General features: G+C 39.1%; 1 protein-coding gene across 1 annotated transcript in view; it reads left to right on the forward strand.

The window, feature by feature from the left end:
• Positions 1-213: 213 nt before the first annotated feature.
• DPP6 (dipeptidyl peptidase like 6) overlaps positions 214-18857 on the forward strand; it is a 919284-nt gene continuing 900640 nt past the window's right edge. The window contains exon 1 of the mRNA XM_077150875.1: positions 214-453. Coding sequence (XP_077006990.1) covers positions 214-453 — 240 coding nt within the window. The remainder of the gene's footprint in view (positions 454-18857) is intronic.

The raw sequence follows: 18857 nt of genomic DNA on the forward strand, positions 1-18857 counted from the left end.
CCCAGCGGCGACTTGAGTGTGGCACGCTGGAGCAAGCAGCAGCAACTGTCAGGCTTTTCCTTCTTTATTTTCTACCCCGTCTTCCCTTTTTTTTTTTTTTTCCTGGAGGGGGTTGGGGAGCCAGTACCAGAAAGGGAGAAAGCAAAATTAAAAAAAAAGAAAAAAAAAAAAAACCCAGCCCCAAGAAAAGAGAGCGAGCGAGCGCGGTGACTGATGGCTTCGCTGTACCAGAGATTCAGCGGCAAGATCAACACCTCCCGGTCCTTCCCGGTGCCCCCAGAGGCTAGCCACCTCCTGGGCGGCCAGGGGCCCGAGGAGGACGGCGGCGGCGCGGCGGGGAAGACCCTCCGACCCCAGGCGCCACCGGCGCCTCCGGAGCAGCGCGGTGGCGGCGGCGCGGGTGGCCGGCCCCGGTTCCAGTACCAGCCGCGGAGTGACTGTGAAGAGGAGGATGTAAGAGCATCTTTGTTGGTGGGTGGCGGCGCGGTGGTTTAGGGCTAAGGCTCGTTTGTGAAACGCGTTCTCTTGGAGAATCGCCTTGATGATGGTCTTTAATCTCCCTCCTCCGCTTCCTCCCTCCTCCATCCTCCCCCTACTACTTGGAGAAGCGCCGGCAAATACTATCCTTAGCGCCCAACCCCGGTGGCCGCGATCCGGGGAGCGGGTCTCTGCGGCTGCCGCGGGCCGGGAGTTCGGGGCTTGAGGGAGAGGAGGAGGAGGGTTTGCTGTGCTGCGCCCGCTGGGATCTGGAATTGTTGGGGCTTTCCCCGGTGTGTGGAGGCACGCTTTTAACCGCCTGCGGTTATGGATCCTGAGGAGGGAATTCGATCCGTCTGTGTTTACAAGTGCGTTTGCTTGTTTTTTTTTCGCTTGCTTTAAGACCCGGGAGAGGTAAAGTCCCGGGTTCTTTTACTTCCTCCTTCACCTGCCCCTGGACTCTGTTCAGCTTCCATCACGCCCCCCCTACTCTCCGTTCGTCCCTTGACACTTTTTTTTTTTCTCACTTCTTCCAGACACTTTTTTGGTGGTGGTAGTGGTGGGGCGGTTGTTACCTTTTTACAGGGGGAAAAAAATAAAAAGCATCCGAGCCCCTGTTGGGGTCCCAGGTTTCAGCACAATTTTGTCGATTCGTCTCTCTCTCCCACGCCTAGTCTTGAGCTGACTAGCGGTTCTACCTTAGACTGTGTTAACTGAAAACTTCTCCGCAAACACGTTTCCTACTCTTTAGGACAGGAAGCCCTGGTTTCAAAAGGTTAGATTTGCATATCGCCTTAGTAACCAATGACTCATGGAGGGCAGGAGCGGAGGGCGGGTCTGATGGATGAAAGAGTTGAACCCCCTTTTATTGATCCTTCTAGCGATTTAGAGGGGCGGGGGAGGACCGGCAAAAAGGAAGACCAGTTTTTCTATGAGACCTTGTCTTCTGAGGGAAAAGAAAACCCCAAACAAGCTTTCAGTCAGGCAGGTCTGAGTTGGCTGATACACGTCCTAGGAAACAGGCAAAGTGGGTTGGGTTGTAGAACCCACCGTGTAGACCTTTTACCAATTGAAGGCACTTCTAAAACAGAGTTCTGCTGTGTACCGGGTCCGGACACAAGCCTCTCGGACATATTTCTATCCTGACATTCCCAGAGCAGTAAATTTCCTGTGGACTGAGCAGAAGGTTGTTGTCGTTAAAAATTTCCTGCCTGGGGTCACACTGCTTCAACATTTGTGTATCTGTTTTATATAGGTCAAGAGGTGTGTGTGTGTGTGTGTGTGTGTGTGAGTGTAACGTGCCTGATTGCTTTCACAGGGGCAATTTTTCGTCGTTAGATCTTAAAAAAATCAATCAGGTTTGGCTGTTATTGCTGCTGAGTTTTGTTTTGTTCTGTTTTGAATGGTTGATGTGAAGACTTAGGTAGAGATGACAAAAGTTTGTGGGAGATGTGATATGCATGCATACAGGAACACATAGCCCTGCATCAGACTTTGCATGAATTCTTATTTTCTTTTGGATCTTTTCCCAATGCAACTGGGTAGGCAGAGAGAGAGAATTCCCTCATTTTGGCAGGTCAAGTCTTTGGGGAGGTGGACGAATTCTTTAGTCATCTGGTTCAAGAGACTGGAAGTCTTTGGAGAGGGGTTTCATGGGTGGTGGGAAGAATTCTAGCAGATTGAAGATACCGAGACTTGAGGAAGGCAACCAAGCTTCAGTGGAGCCAGAAAAGATACACTGTTTTTTTTTTTTTTTTTGCCTTGAAAATGATTTAAAACTGACAAATTATATTGCCACAACCTGAGTGTGTGCTGCTTGGAGTGAGACCAATATGCAGTTTCACCTCAACAAGCTCTAGGTGTCGCTAAGAGAAAGGAGAGGCAAGAGTTTTTGAATTTTGTTTCAGATTATCTCTGACTACCTTTTTATTTATTTTAATTTTACATCTTTAAAAAAAACCCTTAGCTTGAAACATGTATTTCCTTCTCTTCTGTTTGTTGTATATCTAGAACTGTTTCTCAGATAAGTAGAATTGTTGAACTGAAGATCAAATCTGGGAATTTTGACATTTGTATATGATTTCTGCTGATAGGGCTCTGGACAACTTCTATAATTTAAAGTCATTAAATTCTGAGATTGGTCTATTTTTCCTTTAAAAATGCAGGTGTATGTTTGTGTGTGTGCGTGCATGTAGAAGTAGTGTGTGCATGTAGTATCCTTTTTCCTGGAATGGAACTTACATATTCTGATAAAAGAATGTAAATATATAGGTATATGTGCATACATATATTCCTTATCTAGTCATAATACAAGATAAGGTATTTAAATGTCATAATAAATAAACACCCGCAAAAAGCACATAGCACATATTGCCTTTGAATTTAAAACATATTATTAAACCAATGACAGCTACACGTAGCATCAATCTCTTGAGAAGTTTTATGTGCTTTTCTCAAAAATTTTATTCAAAATTGATAAAGTTATGTCCAAAAAAGTTATTAAAATACAGGTGGACATATTTAAATAAACCATTTTCCCTCCAAGAATAAAGGCCTCAATTTGCTGAAGACAGAAAGATACTATGTTTTAAAAGATATTATATATAAAAACTGGGTTTCAGATGCTAGCCCTATAAAGATTGAAGATTCTTGAATGATCACTTTGCTACCTAAAATTTAAAGCTGAGTATATTCAACTTTTTAGGGAGTCACAGGGCGTATTTATGTTTATCTTGCGGCTCCACACGAATTTAACAGGCGCGTTCATTTGACACTAAAGCAATTCGAAAGCTTAACTACCTCGGTGGGAGCTGTCTCGGGTCCTGAAGCGTTCTCCACATTCGCGCAGAGAAAAATCTCGATCGTTTTAATCCCAAGGCTAGTAAGGCTTCACTGCTCTTCTGAGGCTTGTCAGTCAGGGAAAACTCTTCCCTGCCTTGGTCACTGAGATGACCGATAATGGAAAAATCATTAAAGTCAAGCTGGCTTTGTGCCTTCTATCCTTCCATCCAGAAAAGGGAAAAAAGAATAAATGCAGTTTTTGACCTCTTCATGTCTGCACACGATTTAGCATGTATTATTCACAAAGAAAAATAAAAGCCCAAGTAGTCACAAATATAGCACAGATAAATCAAATGTAGAGGTTTCATAGTGGATAATTAACTAGTAATGCATTGCCTATCTACAAAAACTACATTTGTAACAAAAGAGCTGCTGGTTTGGGTAGCTTCACAGTGAAGCCTGTCTTGGAAGTATTAGTTCTACAATGTGAAGTTTGATTTAAAAATAAAATAAGATAAAGGCAAAGTTTCTTCTTTATCACAGTTTTCTCATCAGTCTTAGATTTATTTAAATATAAAGTCAATTGTTTGAGCACCTCCCCTGAGGAATCAATAGCTATTTTGATTTAAAATTAATTGTATAGGTTTAAAAATAAGTTGACTCTTAAAAGAAACACTGGTGGAAGTGACTTAAATGTAATTTAGCAGCTTTCAAGTGAATTAACTGTGACTAATTTTAAAATACTGAACTCCGTCACACCCCTGCCCAAGCATTCTTTTTTAATTCCTTAAAGAACTTTGGAGGGCTTGTGTACTATCAGGGCAGTAGTTTTGTTAAGAGCTACTTCCATCTGTTTCTGTGTTCTTCATTTTTGGTGACACATGATTTCCTAACAATACAAAAGTGACGCCAACAGGAGTTAAAATAGCAAATTTTCAAGCAGGAATTTAACCATGAATCATTGCCCATGATGTCTATCAACCTGAAAGGACTGATTTAATTGTCCTGTCTGGCTTTAGACACTACTCCATCTTCTTTCCTCCCACCTTGATTTTTTCATTGGTATGATGTCAACATCCTGTTAGTTTGTCATTGGGATTTATCTACTTTCTGATTTTTGAAGATGATGTGTTTATATACTGTAATTCCTCCCTCTCCAATTTTAATTTTTTTACAATTTAATTTCATGTTATTTTTCCTATATGTCAGAAAAAAATGTTTAAACTTTCTACTGTCTACTTGATCCCATCACTGTCATCACTAATTTGCCAATGTTTAGTGTACTCAACTATAGAAAGGTTATGAGATATCACAGGGGTATTTGTAAGTTTAAATGGGATAGCATGTAAAGTTGTAATCTTACTTAATCCTCATAACAATACTACCTTCAAAGGTACTATTATGTGTCAGACCCTTGGAATTGCTCAATTAATATATACTGCTGCTATTATTAATAGTTACCCTTTAATCACCTTCTCTCCCAGTTCTTTCTTCTTTTCCTGAAAACAACAACAAAAAAGAAACAATCTTCACTCGTCCCTAATACAAGCTCTGATCATTGTCCTGTTTTTCTTTCTTCTTTTATTATCCAACTTCTCAAATAAATCTACCACTGATTCCACTTTCTTCCTATCACCAATCTCCTTTTCCTCTGCTAGCTTGGTTACAGAATTACTTCCACATTCTCTTCACTACAGAAACTACACCTAAAAGATCATCAATGCCATTTAATCACCGGATATAATGGACTTGCTGATTCCTCTTTCATCTTAATGTTTTTACAGCTTTTCTCTTTCTAACCACCAGCTTGCTCTTGAAACTTGTGTGTCTTATACTTTTTGTGATGTTACATGACTTTATGTCCTTCCTCCCCCATCCCCATGCTCATCCCCACTCTCTCTTCCTGTGCTGCAATCTTGAGTTCTTTCATAGATCATTTCTTCCTCCCACATTTTACTTTGGGTAACATCCAAGATTTGGGGCCCCAACATTTTTATTCTTTGTCTTCTATGCACTCTTCTTCTTAAAATAAGTTACCTACATTTATACAAGAGGAACTCTGTATATTCTGCAGCTTCTAAATTAGAAGATGGCTAAAGTAGTTTTATTACCTTGATGTACATCTCCTAATATTTCTTCTGAAGGTAATTTACTTTTCTGTTTTACAGCATTCGGTAATTCCAGAATTGGAAAGACCTTTGAGGATTGCCATCTTGGTTTCTCTTACAAGCTTTTTTTTTTTTTAAATCATGTGTCAAGCAGCCTATTAGATAACTTTTGCAATGGTTATAAGATATCCACATGGAAAATATCCAAACTGAGTTTGTCATTCCCCATCAGTTTACACCAGCTTATTAGAAATCATTTTTCCAGCTCAAACTCTTTATTTCCCTTACTATTATCATTATTTCCTCCACTTTTGGCATGGTATATAAGGTATGTAAACCATACAAAATTATTTCCTTTCAATAGCTTCGTTTCTTTCTTGTAAAATGAAGTATCTCACAAGGTAATTGTTGAGGTTGTCCTCTAGATATAATGACTCAAACTCTACATCGTAGCACACTGCTGGATACAATAACTGTACTTCTGAAAAGTTTAGCTTTTATATTTTAGGACATATTTTAAATATATGGGAAGCATTTACTACCTAAAACAGCTTCACAGTGAATGCTTTGGTAAGGTGAATAATTACCATTTCACTTTTAAATATAATTCTGTGTCTTCATAAATAAGCATAAAGAATTTTCTGAAATCATAATATATCTAAAATGAAATTATGCAAAATTCTGCCTTCTATCTAGCAAAAAGAATGTAATCATGATTAGGAAGTCGTCTCTTTTACATCAAAAAAGATACAGAGTTAGCTGAATGATGACTGAAGCCAAATATAGCATCCAAAATACTTTACATTTGCATTGTACCTCATAGTTTTTTGTTGTTTATTTGTTTGTTTACTTGTAGTTTTTAAAGGGCCACTACCTGTGCCTCATTTCACCTTCTCAGTTAATCTTCACTATGGAGGAAAAACATAGCAAAGAGCTAGTATTCTGGCTTCAAAAATTAGTAAGAATGAACCTAATTTCTTTCATTTGGATGGGTCAATTACCAACTGTGAATCATAGCTAACAAATTTCAATGTGTTAACCAGCCTTTACTCTGTAGAACTAGTCAAATATGTATGTGTTTGCTTAAAGCCAAATTTGCATATGAAAAAATCAACATATCTTCTCAAGAGATTTGAATTCTGTGACAGCAGTAAGGTGTTTTGAAGGGGGCATGGAATGCTACTTTTCATGGCACACTTTTTTTTTTAGTTACCACTAGTATACACGTTTAAATAATTTACTTGTATATGTTGCCTGTAGGTTTAAAGAGATCTGAAGCATTAAAATAATGTAATACTAACTTATTACAATTATTCAACAATGGAACCAACTCATTTCCCTACATGAAATTAATCTTCTGGTATCACTAGGTAGACAGGATTTTTTCTAAATGTTGACTTGCAACATTTTTTTCTTTATAAACTAGAGTTTTTAGAAATTTCTTACCTAAAGCTTTTTCTCCTTAAGAATCAAATGATTAATGAGTTTAATTTTTCCCAGCAACTGGCAGGAGTTGCTGAGTAAGATGTGCATGCTGACTGTGTATACCCCTGTTCCTTTTAATTACTCTGATGATAACAATGCATTAATCAAGTGCATGAGAAATGCGTCTCTGCATTTTTGCAATATTGATCCCTTTCAGAGAGTACTGCCTATAAAATAATGACAGTAATCCTTTTAAAATTAAATTCTGGTTAATAAATTTAGTGTTAAGAGCATTGAGTATCTATGTGCCATGTTATGATTTGCTTCCATATCGAGCACACTGGTTTGATTTTATATACATGTAAAAAGAAATTCAATCTTTATTTTGGAACATTTACCTTTAAAATGATCTAGAGTTATTAAATTATCTAAAGTAGAAAATTTGAAAAATTGATAACATTTAATTTTACAAATGAGAAAACTATAAGAAATTATGGAAATAACATTAGGCAAGTTTACTTATGTTCTCTAAACCTTAAAGAACCTCAGTTCTTCTGTTCTCTCTCCTGTGTATACTCTCCAGTACCATAATTGCGTTGAGAAATGAAACTTAATTATATCACTGTGTTTAAAAGGTATGAACTTTTAAAATCTAAGCCTAAACTCTTTTGGTTGCAAATGGATGTGCCAGTTGCCAAAAGGAACAAGAACAATTTTGCAGCCATACTATGCAATTTTCCCCTGACTTAGTTTCCCTAATAGTTTTATTCTGTGTCTATTTCCTTTCTGTTTTTTTCCAACATCATCTATATCCATTTTCAAGACAGTAAATGCTCTAATTTTGCCCCCTGCTTGAGGGATAGATATAATTTTACAGGGAAAACTAGTAACCAGTAAGGCCTGTAAGCTCCATCCAGATGGTAGAAACCCAGGTGGTGGCAGGCCACTGAGGAAATCCTTTTGAAATATTTTGGTTGACAGTGGTTGAACATGTAGCAGGCATTGGGGAGAGGCTGCTGGAGATGAGAGTAAGTTACAAATTGGAATTGTATAGGGATGTAGGAAAGTGGAAGGATCTTGTAGCAACAATTAAAATGATCCTCAGGTACTGAAACAAAGTCTTTATCTTTAAAACAAACAAACATCAACCTTGCTTTTGGTGCACCCTGCAAATGTGGGTAACAACCTGACATTTAGAATGCATTAAAATCATTCTAGCAGTGTTTTCAATGAAAATTAAAAACAGAAACACACACTTTTTTTAATTAAAAAGAAATTTCAGGTCCTTCCAGGGCATCAAAGCCATTGTAAATGTAATTTTTAAATTTTATATGGTATATAGATTTAATAAATATTGGTATCAGCTTTTACCTTAGATAAGTTTAATTTTAACATAATACATTAAAAAAGTGGAGTGGGGGCTCTAGGCATCTTTCCAAATTTAGCATTGAGTAAAGCAATTAATCCTTTCAATCTCTTATTGTTTACTATCATAAAAAAGATTTTTCTAGAAACAGAACTATGGAAATTAATAGAGGACCTTTCATATAGCAATATGCTCTCTCTTATGTTATCCATAATATATCCATCATACGTTATGCACACAACATAATTTATGGTATCCAGCAGGAGAATAGATACGGGATAAGGGAGAGTTGGAAGAATTAAGAATAAATGAAATTATATATGGGGGTAGTAGATGTGATGAAGTGGAAATTGAAGATGGTGTAAAATCAAAGAGAATTGCTGATCTCCAGTCTCCCTAATCATTTTCTCAAAAAAACTAAATTTTCTAAACTGTGTTCAGGTCGTTAGTATTCCTCATCCAAAACCCCATCAAATAATGTTTTTAAAAGTAAAAACAAATACAAGTACATAAACCTCTATGAAATTCCCAAGGGGTGGTATCATCTCTTTTTGGAAACTAATTTTAGAGTCACAGGGAGTTTACAACCTCACAAAGTAGGCCAACCCAAATGCAATAGTTCTACTTATTAGAGATTCATTTCTCATCCTGTATTTCTCTGATTATTGATCCTAGTTATTTTCATAGCTTCTGAGGAAAGACAGCTGCCTCCACATATCTGAAGTAAAGTCAAGTGATCCCATATCATCCCTTCCTGTTTTCTTTATGCATTCTCAAGGATATGGACAGAATTTCCTTACAACCTTTACCAGTCTCCTCAGTACTTTGGGTTTATGTTTATTGAGGGAATTAATGTAATTTACTAGGACTAAGTTATAGAATACTGGCTACTATAAACAATACCTGTGCCATATGAGTTTTTAATTCTTCTTAATCATACGTATTCTATCTTTTCCAACATGAAAATGCATGTCCTTGATAGCCATGTTTAAAATGGGTTGCAAATGAATAACCTAATCCAAATTGAGTCCACTTTATAAGAGTGTCTGCATAAATGTTTCCTCATACCCCAGCGTATGTATAGTCACCTGTTATATCTCTTCAGAAGGAATATAGGTTCAGCTAAAACTCACATGTGGATAACGTTTAGGTGGAGCGATGGTCAAGAGATGTCAATGGGTGGGAAGTGGAGGAATGGATCAGAGAAGTAAAAAAATGGTTCAGCTTTTTCCAAACGCATACTTGAGCTAAGCATTTTGAAAGGACTGCCTACTCCTGTGGGTACATGTGGTAGCCAGTAGGGCTACTCAGCAGATACTTCCAGATCTTGTGGGCACAGAGTAGGATTGCAGTCCGCTTAGTTAGATGTGGCTGTGGGAATTATTTTGGCTGATGATGTGGGAGTGAAAGTGAGTAGAAGCTTTAAAAGCCAGTGTGATTTGCTGTGTTCTCTTTTTCCTTCTGTCATAGAAACCAGCAATATTCCACATAATGGCTGTTCTATGAGCAAGATAGAAACTTTTGTTTCCAAATCAGAGATTGTTACTACAGTATAACATAGCCTGTCCTGAATGATAGAGTAGGATAAATGTTAATGTGGACAAATCAGCCCTGTTTTGGGGCCTCCATTGCATCGTCATATATGAGTAACAGTAAGTACTATCTAATATACCTTTATTTCTAACTTCATATATTTCAATTAAAATTTCTCATTTCTCAAAGAGACTAGAGTGGAAATTTCCCTGGCAAAAGCAACTGACCTTGGAGTACATAGTCTTTATCAGTTCTATCAGTTCCATTCCTTAGGGGAGAACACGATTTTTGGGTGACAGAGGAACAAAACAATTTCCAAAAAAGATAAATGGATTTGTTCTGGGATGTATTCAAAGGAAACAGAAACAATTTTATAGCAGTATATAAGATTTTGACGTGACTTAGTTTCCCGCAGTTCTACTTTTGTCCTGTATATATTTTCTTTCATTTCGTAAATTTTCTTTCATTGCCTTCCCCTGTCAGAGGAAGCTAGCTGAACCAGTGTAGGGAATGGGGAGAGCAGTGAGTAGTGGAAGGAATGAATATACAGGTTGCTAGATACTGGTGATGAAAGCAAACATAGCCATCTTCAGCATTGTTCCAAGGTCAGCCTTAGGAATGAGACTTCTGGGCCTTTTTGAGACCATTCAAATGAGAAAAGTAAGGAATCACTTAGAGTTGCTTTCCAAGGCTGAAAGATCCCCGTGTAGAGAAAAATCTAACTGTCTTAGACTGTATCCTGGGTGTACACTTTTATGTGGTTTCACCTTTTAGAGTAGATTCACTACAAGATTATTTATAATTTAGAAATTACAGGTTATGTATCTTAATCTAAATAGTATAAAATATTAATGGAAACATTTAGCTTTAGCACAATAGTCTTTCTCTCATTATTAGTGTCCTGTCTGTTAACATCTAGTCTCCATTTTGTATGTGGAAAGAGATTGATGTATTTCTCACATTCTTTCTAGATTTGTAGTGCCTCTGAATGGGTAGGAAATTCAGCCATTAAATGGCTGGTTATCTATGAAAGGGAGAGAGAAATGCCATAAAAGATAGAGCATTGTTGTTCCAGAAACAGGAGCTGGCTGTGATGTGCAGGGGCCTCTCATTCCCCTTGTTGGGTGGCTGGCCTTACTGAATACTAAATCATAGATATGCTTCCTCGTTGTCATCCTCTGGCTCCTATGAGATCATATCAATCAGCAGGGCTTTTGTTTCTCCAGGTACAAGGAGAGCACCTGAGCAGAATCCTAATGTTCCCACACTTGTCTCCCAATGATATTTCTAATCCTGCTGCCTCTACTCCAACAGCTTTTTTATTTCACCATAATCATAAGCGTTTGTGTGTGTGTGTAATAGTCTTGCTCTTATTGGCTTTTATTGATAATGGGCATTACTCCATGGGTCTTTGAAGCAGGATAGGACTTCAAGGGTTCCTTTCTGATCAACTTTATCATTTTCCTGCTTTAACAGACACTCCAAAAAAATTTTCTCATCATTGTCCAAAATATGCTTTCTTTTTGCTCATATCCAGTCCAACATGTTGCAATTCAACTCTGTTTCCTTGCATTTTGGCATTAATGACAACTACTCTTTACAATGTCCCCACCAAAGATTGTATCTGCCCATGTCACTGCACTGCTCGTAACCAGTGCAAGAGCTTCTCAGTTCTCTCAGAATAAAAGCCAAAGTTCTTATCATGAACTGAAGGCCAACCATTATCTGCTCCCTTCTGCCTTTTTGACCACATCTCCTACTGTCTGCTCCAGCCCATGGCCCCCTCTAGTCCCCCGGTCATTTCAGGCTCAGACTCACTCTCACCCAAGGGTCTCTATACTGGCTGTTCCACCTGCCTGAAGACCCTTCTGCCAGGTGTCTGTCTGACTGACTCTTTCATGCACTTCAGATCTTTGCTGGAACATCACTTTCTCAATGAAGTCTACTCTGTGCAAGTCACACCCACCCTTCACTCCTGATACTTCCTACTCTGCGTTACTTTTTTTTCTTTTACCACAGCATTTATCACCTTCTAATATATTATATAATTTACATATTCAGCTAATTTTTATTTTTGTCTGTGCTGTCAGATATTAGCTGCAATTATATAGGGATATTTGATTATTTTGATCTCTGATGTAATCGAGGACCTAGTTCAGTGCCTGATAATATTGAAGATGCTCACTATTTGCCAAAAGAATGGATGGTTTCCTTCCTGAAAAATCTCTCGCAGCTTCTCTCTGAATAATCACAATAACTTTAACCCTATTTTCCAACATCTGTTTGAAATTGACAGTGTTCTGAAATGAGGACTTTGAGTCTTGTATGTGGTTACTTGTAAGTATCTGTAAGTGGATTTTCTTTTTTTTTTTTTTTCAGGATTTCATTATTGTTTGAGTCTAAAAAAGCTCTTTCTGATTGTCCAACTTGGGACTACAGTTGAGCAGACAAAGTAGTTATTACTTAGGGAAGCAGGAGCATTCATGTTTGTAGATCCTGCTTAACATGTGTAATATTTGGCATTTGTAATATTTTGTATTTATTCCCTGAATTTTTTAAAGTATGAGTTCAATACAAATTTTCTATTTTTTTAAATTAATTTATTTTTATTGCAGAAGTTGTACAGAAAAAGCATACAGAAAATACCAAGTTCCAAAATACCCCCCTGACACATACACACTAAAAGTTCTCCCATTATCCCTAACTCTTTGTGTTAGCCTGAAAATTTTTCTATTTTTATTATAAATAAAATAATAAAAATAAAAATCATTTATCATTTTCAAATATATTATATAATTTACATATTCAGCTAATTTTTATTTTTGTCTATGCTGTCAGAATATTAGCTGCAATTGTTCAGTGATATTTGATTATTTTTATTATTTGGTATAATAAAATATTATTGATTATTTTATTAACTTTTGCTTGTCATTATCAGAGAAGTGGTAGAAGAGAAGGTCCTTTTAGGGAAAAGGCAAATCTTTGAGAAAAAGAGATTCCTATAAATATAGCACTGCAATGTTAGTTTTGATTAGAGATTTGCATTGCCTAATTCTCAATTTAAATGAAAGAAAATGATTATAGAAAGTTTTTCCAAGATACAGTGATCATTTACTTATCCGACAAGAAAAAAGTAAAATCAGAATATATTTGAACTGTATATCATTAGAGGAAAACTGAAGTTCCCAGACCAAAATGCAGTTTCTGCCAGAAAACAATGTTCCTAGATTTTGTAATCTATTTGAAACTGCCTGAGGCTCATTAGCTACCTACAGCATACATTTTAATGATAATCAAAAATAGAACTAGCTGACATTTAGGGTAAGATGGGAGCTAGAACAGGGGACTGAAATCTTTAGATTTGATCCTGTCTTATCAGTGTTCTGCCCATCTACAAAATGACCTATAATTACTTACCTCCTGAAGCTGTCTCAAGGCTGCAGTAACAGCTTTTTATTTGTCTCCTTAAATAAGATATGTAAAATAGAGAAGTAGAATTTTTGTTTTCTGTTCCCAACCAGGGTTAGAGTGCAAATACATGTTTGGGGAGCTCTTATATCCACACCGAACTGAACTGCTTAACAATCCTGGAGTTGTAGAACAAAATCTTCCTATTTGAATACAGGATGACATGGGCAGCATGTCGAACATGTAATCACTGAGATTTGCAGGCAGCCTACATCATTTATCTAAAGACATGCTAATAAGCATGTGCAGTTCTGAAGTTGTCAGTGGTGCCAAAATGTGTGCAACGAGATAAAGATAATGCAACAGATAATAGGGAGGTGCATATCTGTAGATGATCAGTTCTCTGACCACTGGATTTAAGTACCCAAAGTGCCTGAGAACACTTAAAATAAAAAGACTCACAATGGTACGTTTTCTGCCATCATTATGTCAAGAATAGGAATGTAAGTTAAGTTAATGTGTCCAAGTTTCAAAGCATAGCCAGGGATGGCTAAGCATCTAGCAGGCACAGATTGGCCAGGACAATGAATTACAGTTATTTCTGTTGGCAAAAGCATAGCATTTAAGAGATTGAGTATCTCTTGGTGGTGTTTAATTGGTGTTCCACAGTTTGTGAGAAAGCCTCACTCTTTCTACACTTCTGTGTGCACATACAGGGTTAGAAAGGCGTACTTGGAATCAGTGTAAAGATTTAGCCTTTTCATGTTGCCTGGTTTTAGAGCTCAAGTGAGAGCAATTAGTTCCGCTCTTTGAGATGAAGTCCCTGGGGGCAGGGCTTTGGCTTCACTCTAGTCTGGCTGACTATAGTATACCTTGTTCTCCATGTCCCTTGATAATGAAGCTACCTTCAGAAATAAAAACATTTGACAATTGTCTTATATTGGAGCTGTCGACTACAAACTAAATCATAAGTTTTTGTCTTATTTCACTTCTATACATTTCCTAGGGGTATGTTAATTAACAGATATATACTTGTCTTTTGAAAAACTTTTTTATATATTTATCTTGCTTTTCCTTTAAATTCCTTTTGTTGAAGATGAAGTTATGGCTTATAGCTGACTACATGTACTTTTAGAGAAGCACTATAGAGCAAAGTGGTGAAACTTGAAAAGTAAATTTGGTTGTTTCCATGATCTGTAACTTTTAACATCATACAGATCAGTATTAGGATATAATATGGACAGTGAAAACATTGTCCAGTCTTTAGGAATTTTATGCAGTCTCTAAATATATGAATAACATTTCACCCATACAAATTTAGCTAGCAGGTTATAAATCTCTTTTAATTATTGTAATACTTCCTAAACACTTCCTACATAAAATGTTAAATGCTTTTAGCACCTCATTTTTACAAGGTGAAAGAACAAATCCTTTACAGCAGTTTTCCTTTAAAAGTGAGAAGACTTGTCTTCTGAAATAAAAGATCAGGTAAGCATTAATAAGGATATTATTCTGATATGATATAAAATCTTTGTCTTCTAGACAGAGTACTTACATGGTTAAGAAAAACATTTTATAATCTTTCATTAAGAGCAGACCAACAATTTACATTATTTAACACAGAGAAAATATATTTACTTAGGTCTTGTTTTAAATATTAAAACTAGCCATTTTATTTTAGGACAAACAATACTTCTTTAGACAAGCTTATCACATTTTAGTCAATTTCTCAATAATTGGCTGGAAGCTTTCCATCACCTCCCATTTAAGGGAATATTGCTTTTGATGGAGAAAGGGCACTTGGACTTGACCTGAATGCGGACAGGGGCTACTTGGTGGGCTCACCCCAGGATGCCTTCATTCCATACAGATGGGTTTCCTTGCTTAAAGATCTCTTTTAGGATGCTAAGAGACCTTGATTAGGAGTGTCCTTAGGGCAAACAAGGGGTAAACATTAGCCAGGTTTACTAGTCTTAACTAGTAACAGCCCCCAGGGAGTGAAGAAGATGGTTTCCTAGAAGTGAGTGAGGCATTCAGGGACAATGAGAAAATGATGGGACACCAGAATGTCCTCAAGCCTACAAAGGAGAAGGATAGTGAAGGTCCTAGTTTTTGGCTTTACCATCAACTCTCATAACTAGGCAAGTCTGAGCTGGAGGTAGGCCCAGAGTACCAGTTCAGAACAGAGAAAATGACTCCTGTTTTAATTAAGAAATTATCTTATCTGCATGCTGAGTGTCATCTGAGGCTCCTCTAGGGTGATGGTCAGATGTGAAGTCAGCAGAGCCATACACAGCGTTGAGCGCCCTCAGTCTTCTTTACTTGCCATGAGCAAGGCCCGAGGGGCTGTCCTGCCACCCTTTTGGGAGATGGTGCAGTCCCTGGCCCATTGTCCATGTTTGTGGCACCTGGGGCAAGGCCTGATGAGTCCTGAGGTTGAGGATTGTCATGAGGTTTCTGGCACTCTCTCTGCCAGTTGTCCTCTGACCCACAATTGAAACAAGGCCCTTGAGGCTTTGAGCCATGATTCAGGTGACCTCGAGGGGACTGGGCACCTTTGACAGTGACTGCGGTAAGCTGAGCCTGTTATTTAATCTTTTGCTTACTTCTCTTTGCCTTCTCCTCCCCTTTGGCTTTGTCTCTAGTCATTAATGGGAGTTGTGGGTCCATGGAGAGATTTTGCAGGTTTTTTTCTGACTATCAGGGGTCGACTGGCTAAGGAAATAGGTGCCCAACAAAATCTGACCTTCCTGGGTGTATTAGTTAGGGTTCTCTAGAGAAACAGAACCAACAGGGAACACTTGCAAATATAAAATTTATGAAAGTGTCTCACGTGACCATAGGAACGCAGAGTCCAAAATCCACAGGGCAGGCTGCGAAGCCGATGACTCCAATGGATGGCCTGGACGAACTCCACAGGAGAGGCTCACCAGCCAAAGCAGGAATGGAACCTGTCTCCTCTGAGTCCTCCTTAAAAGGCTTCCCATGATTGGATTTAGCATCACTAATTGCAGAAGACACTCCCCTTTGGCTGATTACAAATGGAATCAGCTGTGGATGTAGCTGACGTGATCATGAGCTAATCCTATGAAATGTCCTCATTGCAACAAACAGGCCAGCGCTTGCCCAATCAGATGAACAGGTACCATAACTTGGCCAAGTTGACACCTGTCCCTAACCATGACACTGGGAGTCCAGGCTTACATCAATATACTTCTTTAGGCCTTTTACTAACCTCCCCTGGAAAAGGATAGGTTTTCCTCTTTCTCCTAGGGATTTTCCTTAGCTTATTATAATTGACTGGCTTCATGGAGTGCATTTTTTCATGCCTTCTAGCAAACAGCTGACCATATGGTCCCTTAACTTGAGATCAGCCTGCAGTCTCTGCTTAAAAGGGGACCATATATGAGCATAACACAGGCAACAGGTCCTTCTCAGATCCTTGTCTTGATAAAGAGTCATAAACATCTGTGCATAGGGAATCTCTGACCACTTTCTCTGTCTTTTATAGAACAAATTTACTGGAGGATAGTATTATTGTTGAGAGTTCCATTAGAGAGCTATGCTTCCCCAACTTTTAGCTTATATTGACTGTTGGCTTTCCTATTTTCTCTTCCAGAGAAAATAGAGGCGCTTACAAACACAGGTCAGGGACTCGAGCTAGTGTGACTGCAGTACCAGTGTTATATGCTAGTGCCAGTGCGACCACTTGGCACCCCAAAATCTGGGCTTTTACCTCTCTGCTGGCCCAATGTCTTGGGATCATAAGAAGTAAAGTTACTGAGTGAACCTGGAACACCTTTCCTGAGAGCTGTCTGGACTATATTTTGGGTGGGGTGGGGTGGGGGGAGGCAGGGAGGTTCCAAACACAGGCCAGGGACTTGAATCTTGTATAGAATGGTATCCCGAAAACAGAAAGTTTTAACAGTCAGAGCAAAGGGGATGGTTCTGAAAGCAGGAGCCAGGGCTTCAAGCCCAGTTTGAAGGGATTTGAACCACTGTACTAACTTTCTGATGCATTTTTACTCTGATGACCAACTCACCCAGTAAGATGTCCTGGAAGAATTCCAAGGCAACACTCTCAAAGAGTCAGGGACTTGAAACCCAAACAGCCTCTCCATTGGCCCAATGTCTTGGGAACATTGGAAATAAAGTTGCCAGTCATCCCGGGACACCTTTCCTGAGAGATTTCTAGACCTGAGAGATTTTTCTGGGCTTTCCAGGAAGAATTCCAGGACAACACTCTCAAGGCATCAGTGACTTGAACCCCATGCAGCCTCTCCACTGGCTTAAAGTCTTGGGGACACAGAGGATAAAGTCATCAATGGTTCCTAGACATGTCACCAGGTGCCCATGGGATGTTCCTGTCTGGGGGATGCCTAGACCTAAGCTCCTGCTGTGGGGGCTGCCCCACCTGAGAGAAGTCTAGGATAACACTCCTAGAAGTACCTTCATCCTCTGTTTCCTGTTTCCTGAGGGCTAAAAAGCGAGCATATTCTAGAAGAAGGGAAGCTTTATCTTCAGCTGAATGGGTCTCAGTAGAGAGTAAATCATCAAGGCCTGGAAGGGAGATACTCCTATTGGAAAGTACCCAGTTCCCATGGGCATAAACCAGAGGTGACTCTCAAAAATGTCAAAAATAATACCTTGTTTGGTACATGAATCTTTATCCCAGAATTCTGTTACAAATATGGAATGTCTCAGAAGGCAGAGAAAACCAGACAGAGGAGGAAGGAGGATTTTATGAAGGCAGAGGAGAAGACCTCTGTGGAGGAGGTGAAAAGAGGAAAAGACTCAGCAGGAGGAAAGTTCTAGATCCTCAAAGGGAAAGGAAGGAGAGAGAGTGGGGAAGTCTCAGAGAACAAGGAGAGAGAGAGGGAAATGGGGGACTTGATTTGGCTCCCACTGGACTCCTTCACAACACAGGGAGAAACCCCAGTCAGATCTGAAGGACAGTATGACTCACCACTCTGAGTCTCCTTGGGCAGTGCACTGAGACAGGTCCCTACCTCCTCCAAAAAGGGGAGCTGGAGTAGTCAGAGTAGACTGAGATTATGTCCTGGGGGAGCTGGGTCAGGTTGCCCAGATTCCTGGAAACACAGAAGCCATGAGAGTAGAAAAGCAAAAGCACATGGCCATGACTCACCAATCCAGAAGGTCAGAGAGGAAAGTGTCTCCTGGCTGGCTGGTCAAAAAGATGTGGCTGTATTGAATTCTCGTGGCCATGCCATGAGAAAGAATTCAAGGGCACAGCACAGATGAGTAAGCAGGCAGAAAATTTACTAAGTACACATGCAAAGAGGAACATGTGGGCACCCTCATAAGAAAAGAGAGGTGAGAGGCTATGGCACTGTGGGACAATCGGCTTTTATTGCTCAGCTTTACTTACTCCCTCGACCCTCCTTTCTTCTTCAAGGCCTTTCTTCTCCCCTCCCTTCTCCCCAGGGTAGCACCTGGTTGTAGATAGTGCCCTTGAGTGAGTAGGTGGCCATGGGGTGTTTTGCTTATGTGAGTAGTCCCAGGCAGGATGTCTGCGCAGGGCAGGTCCTCCTGACCTTGATTAACTATCCTTGCTCAAGGGCTTCTTCACAGTACATTCTCTCCCCTCTCTCAAAACTGTGCTGCTCAGTGTCCTGTGGTTGCTGACAGGAAGATGAAAGAGGAGACAGAGCCAACAGAACTCTGACCTCCTCCATAAAGCAACTGCATTTTTAAATACTTTACTTGAATATACAATTTTAAATGAAAAGGGATTCTGG

This window comes from Tamandua tetradactyla, chromosome 1, assembly GCF_023851605.1.
Source record: "Tamandua tetradactyla isolate mTamTet1 chromosome 1, mTamTet1.pri, whole genome shotgun sequence".
In the NCBI taxonomy this organism is placed as follows: domain Eukaryota; kingdom Metazoa; phylum Chordata; class Mammalia; order Pilosa; family Myrmecophagidae; genus Tamandua; species Tamandua tetradactyla.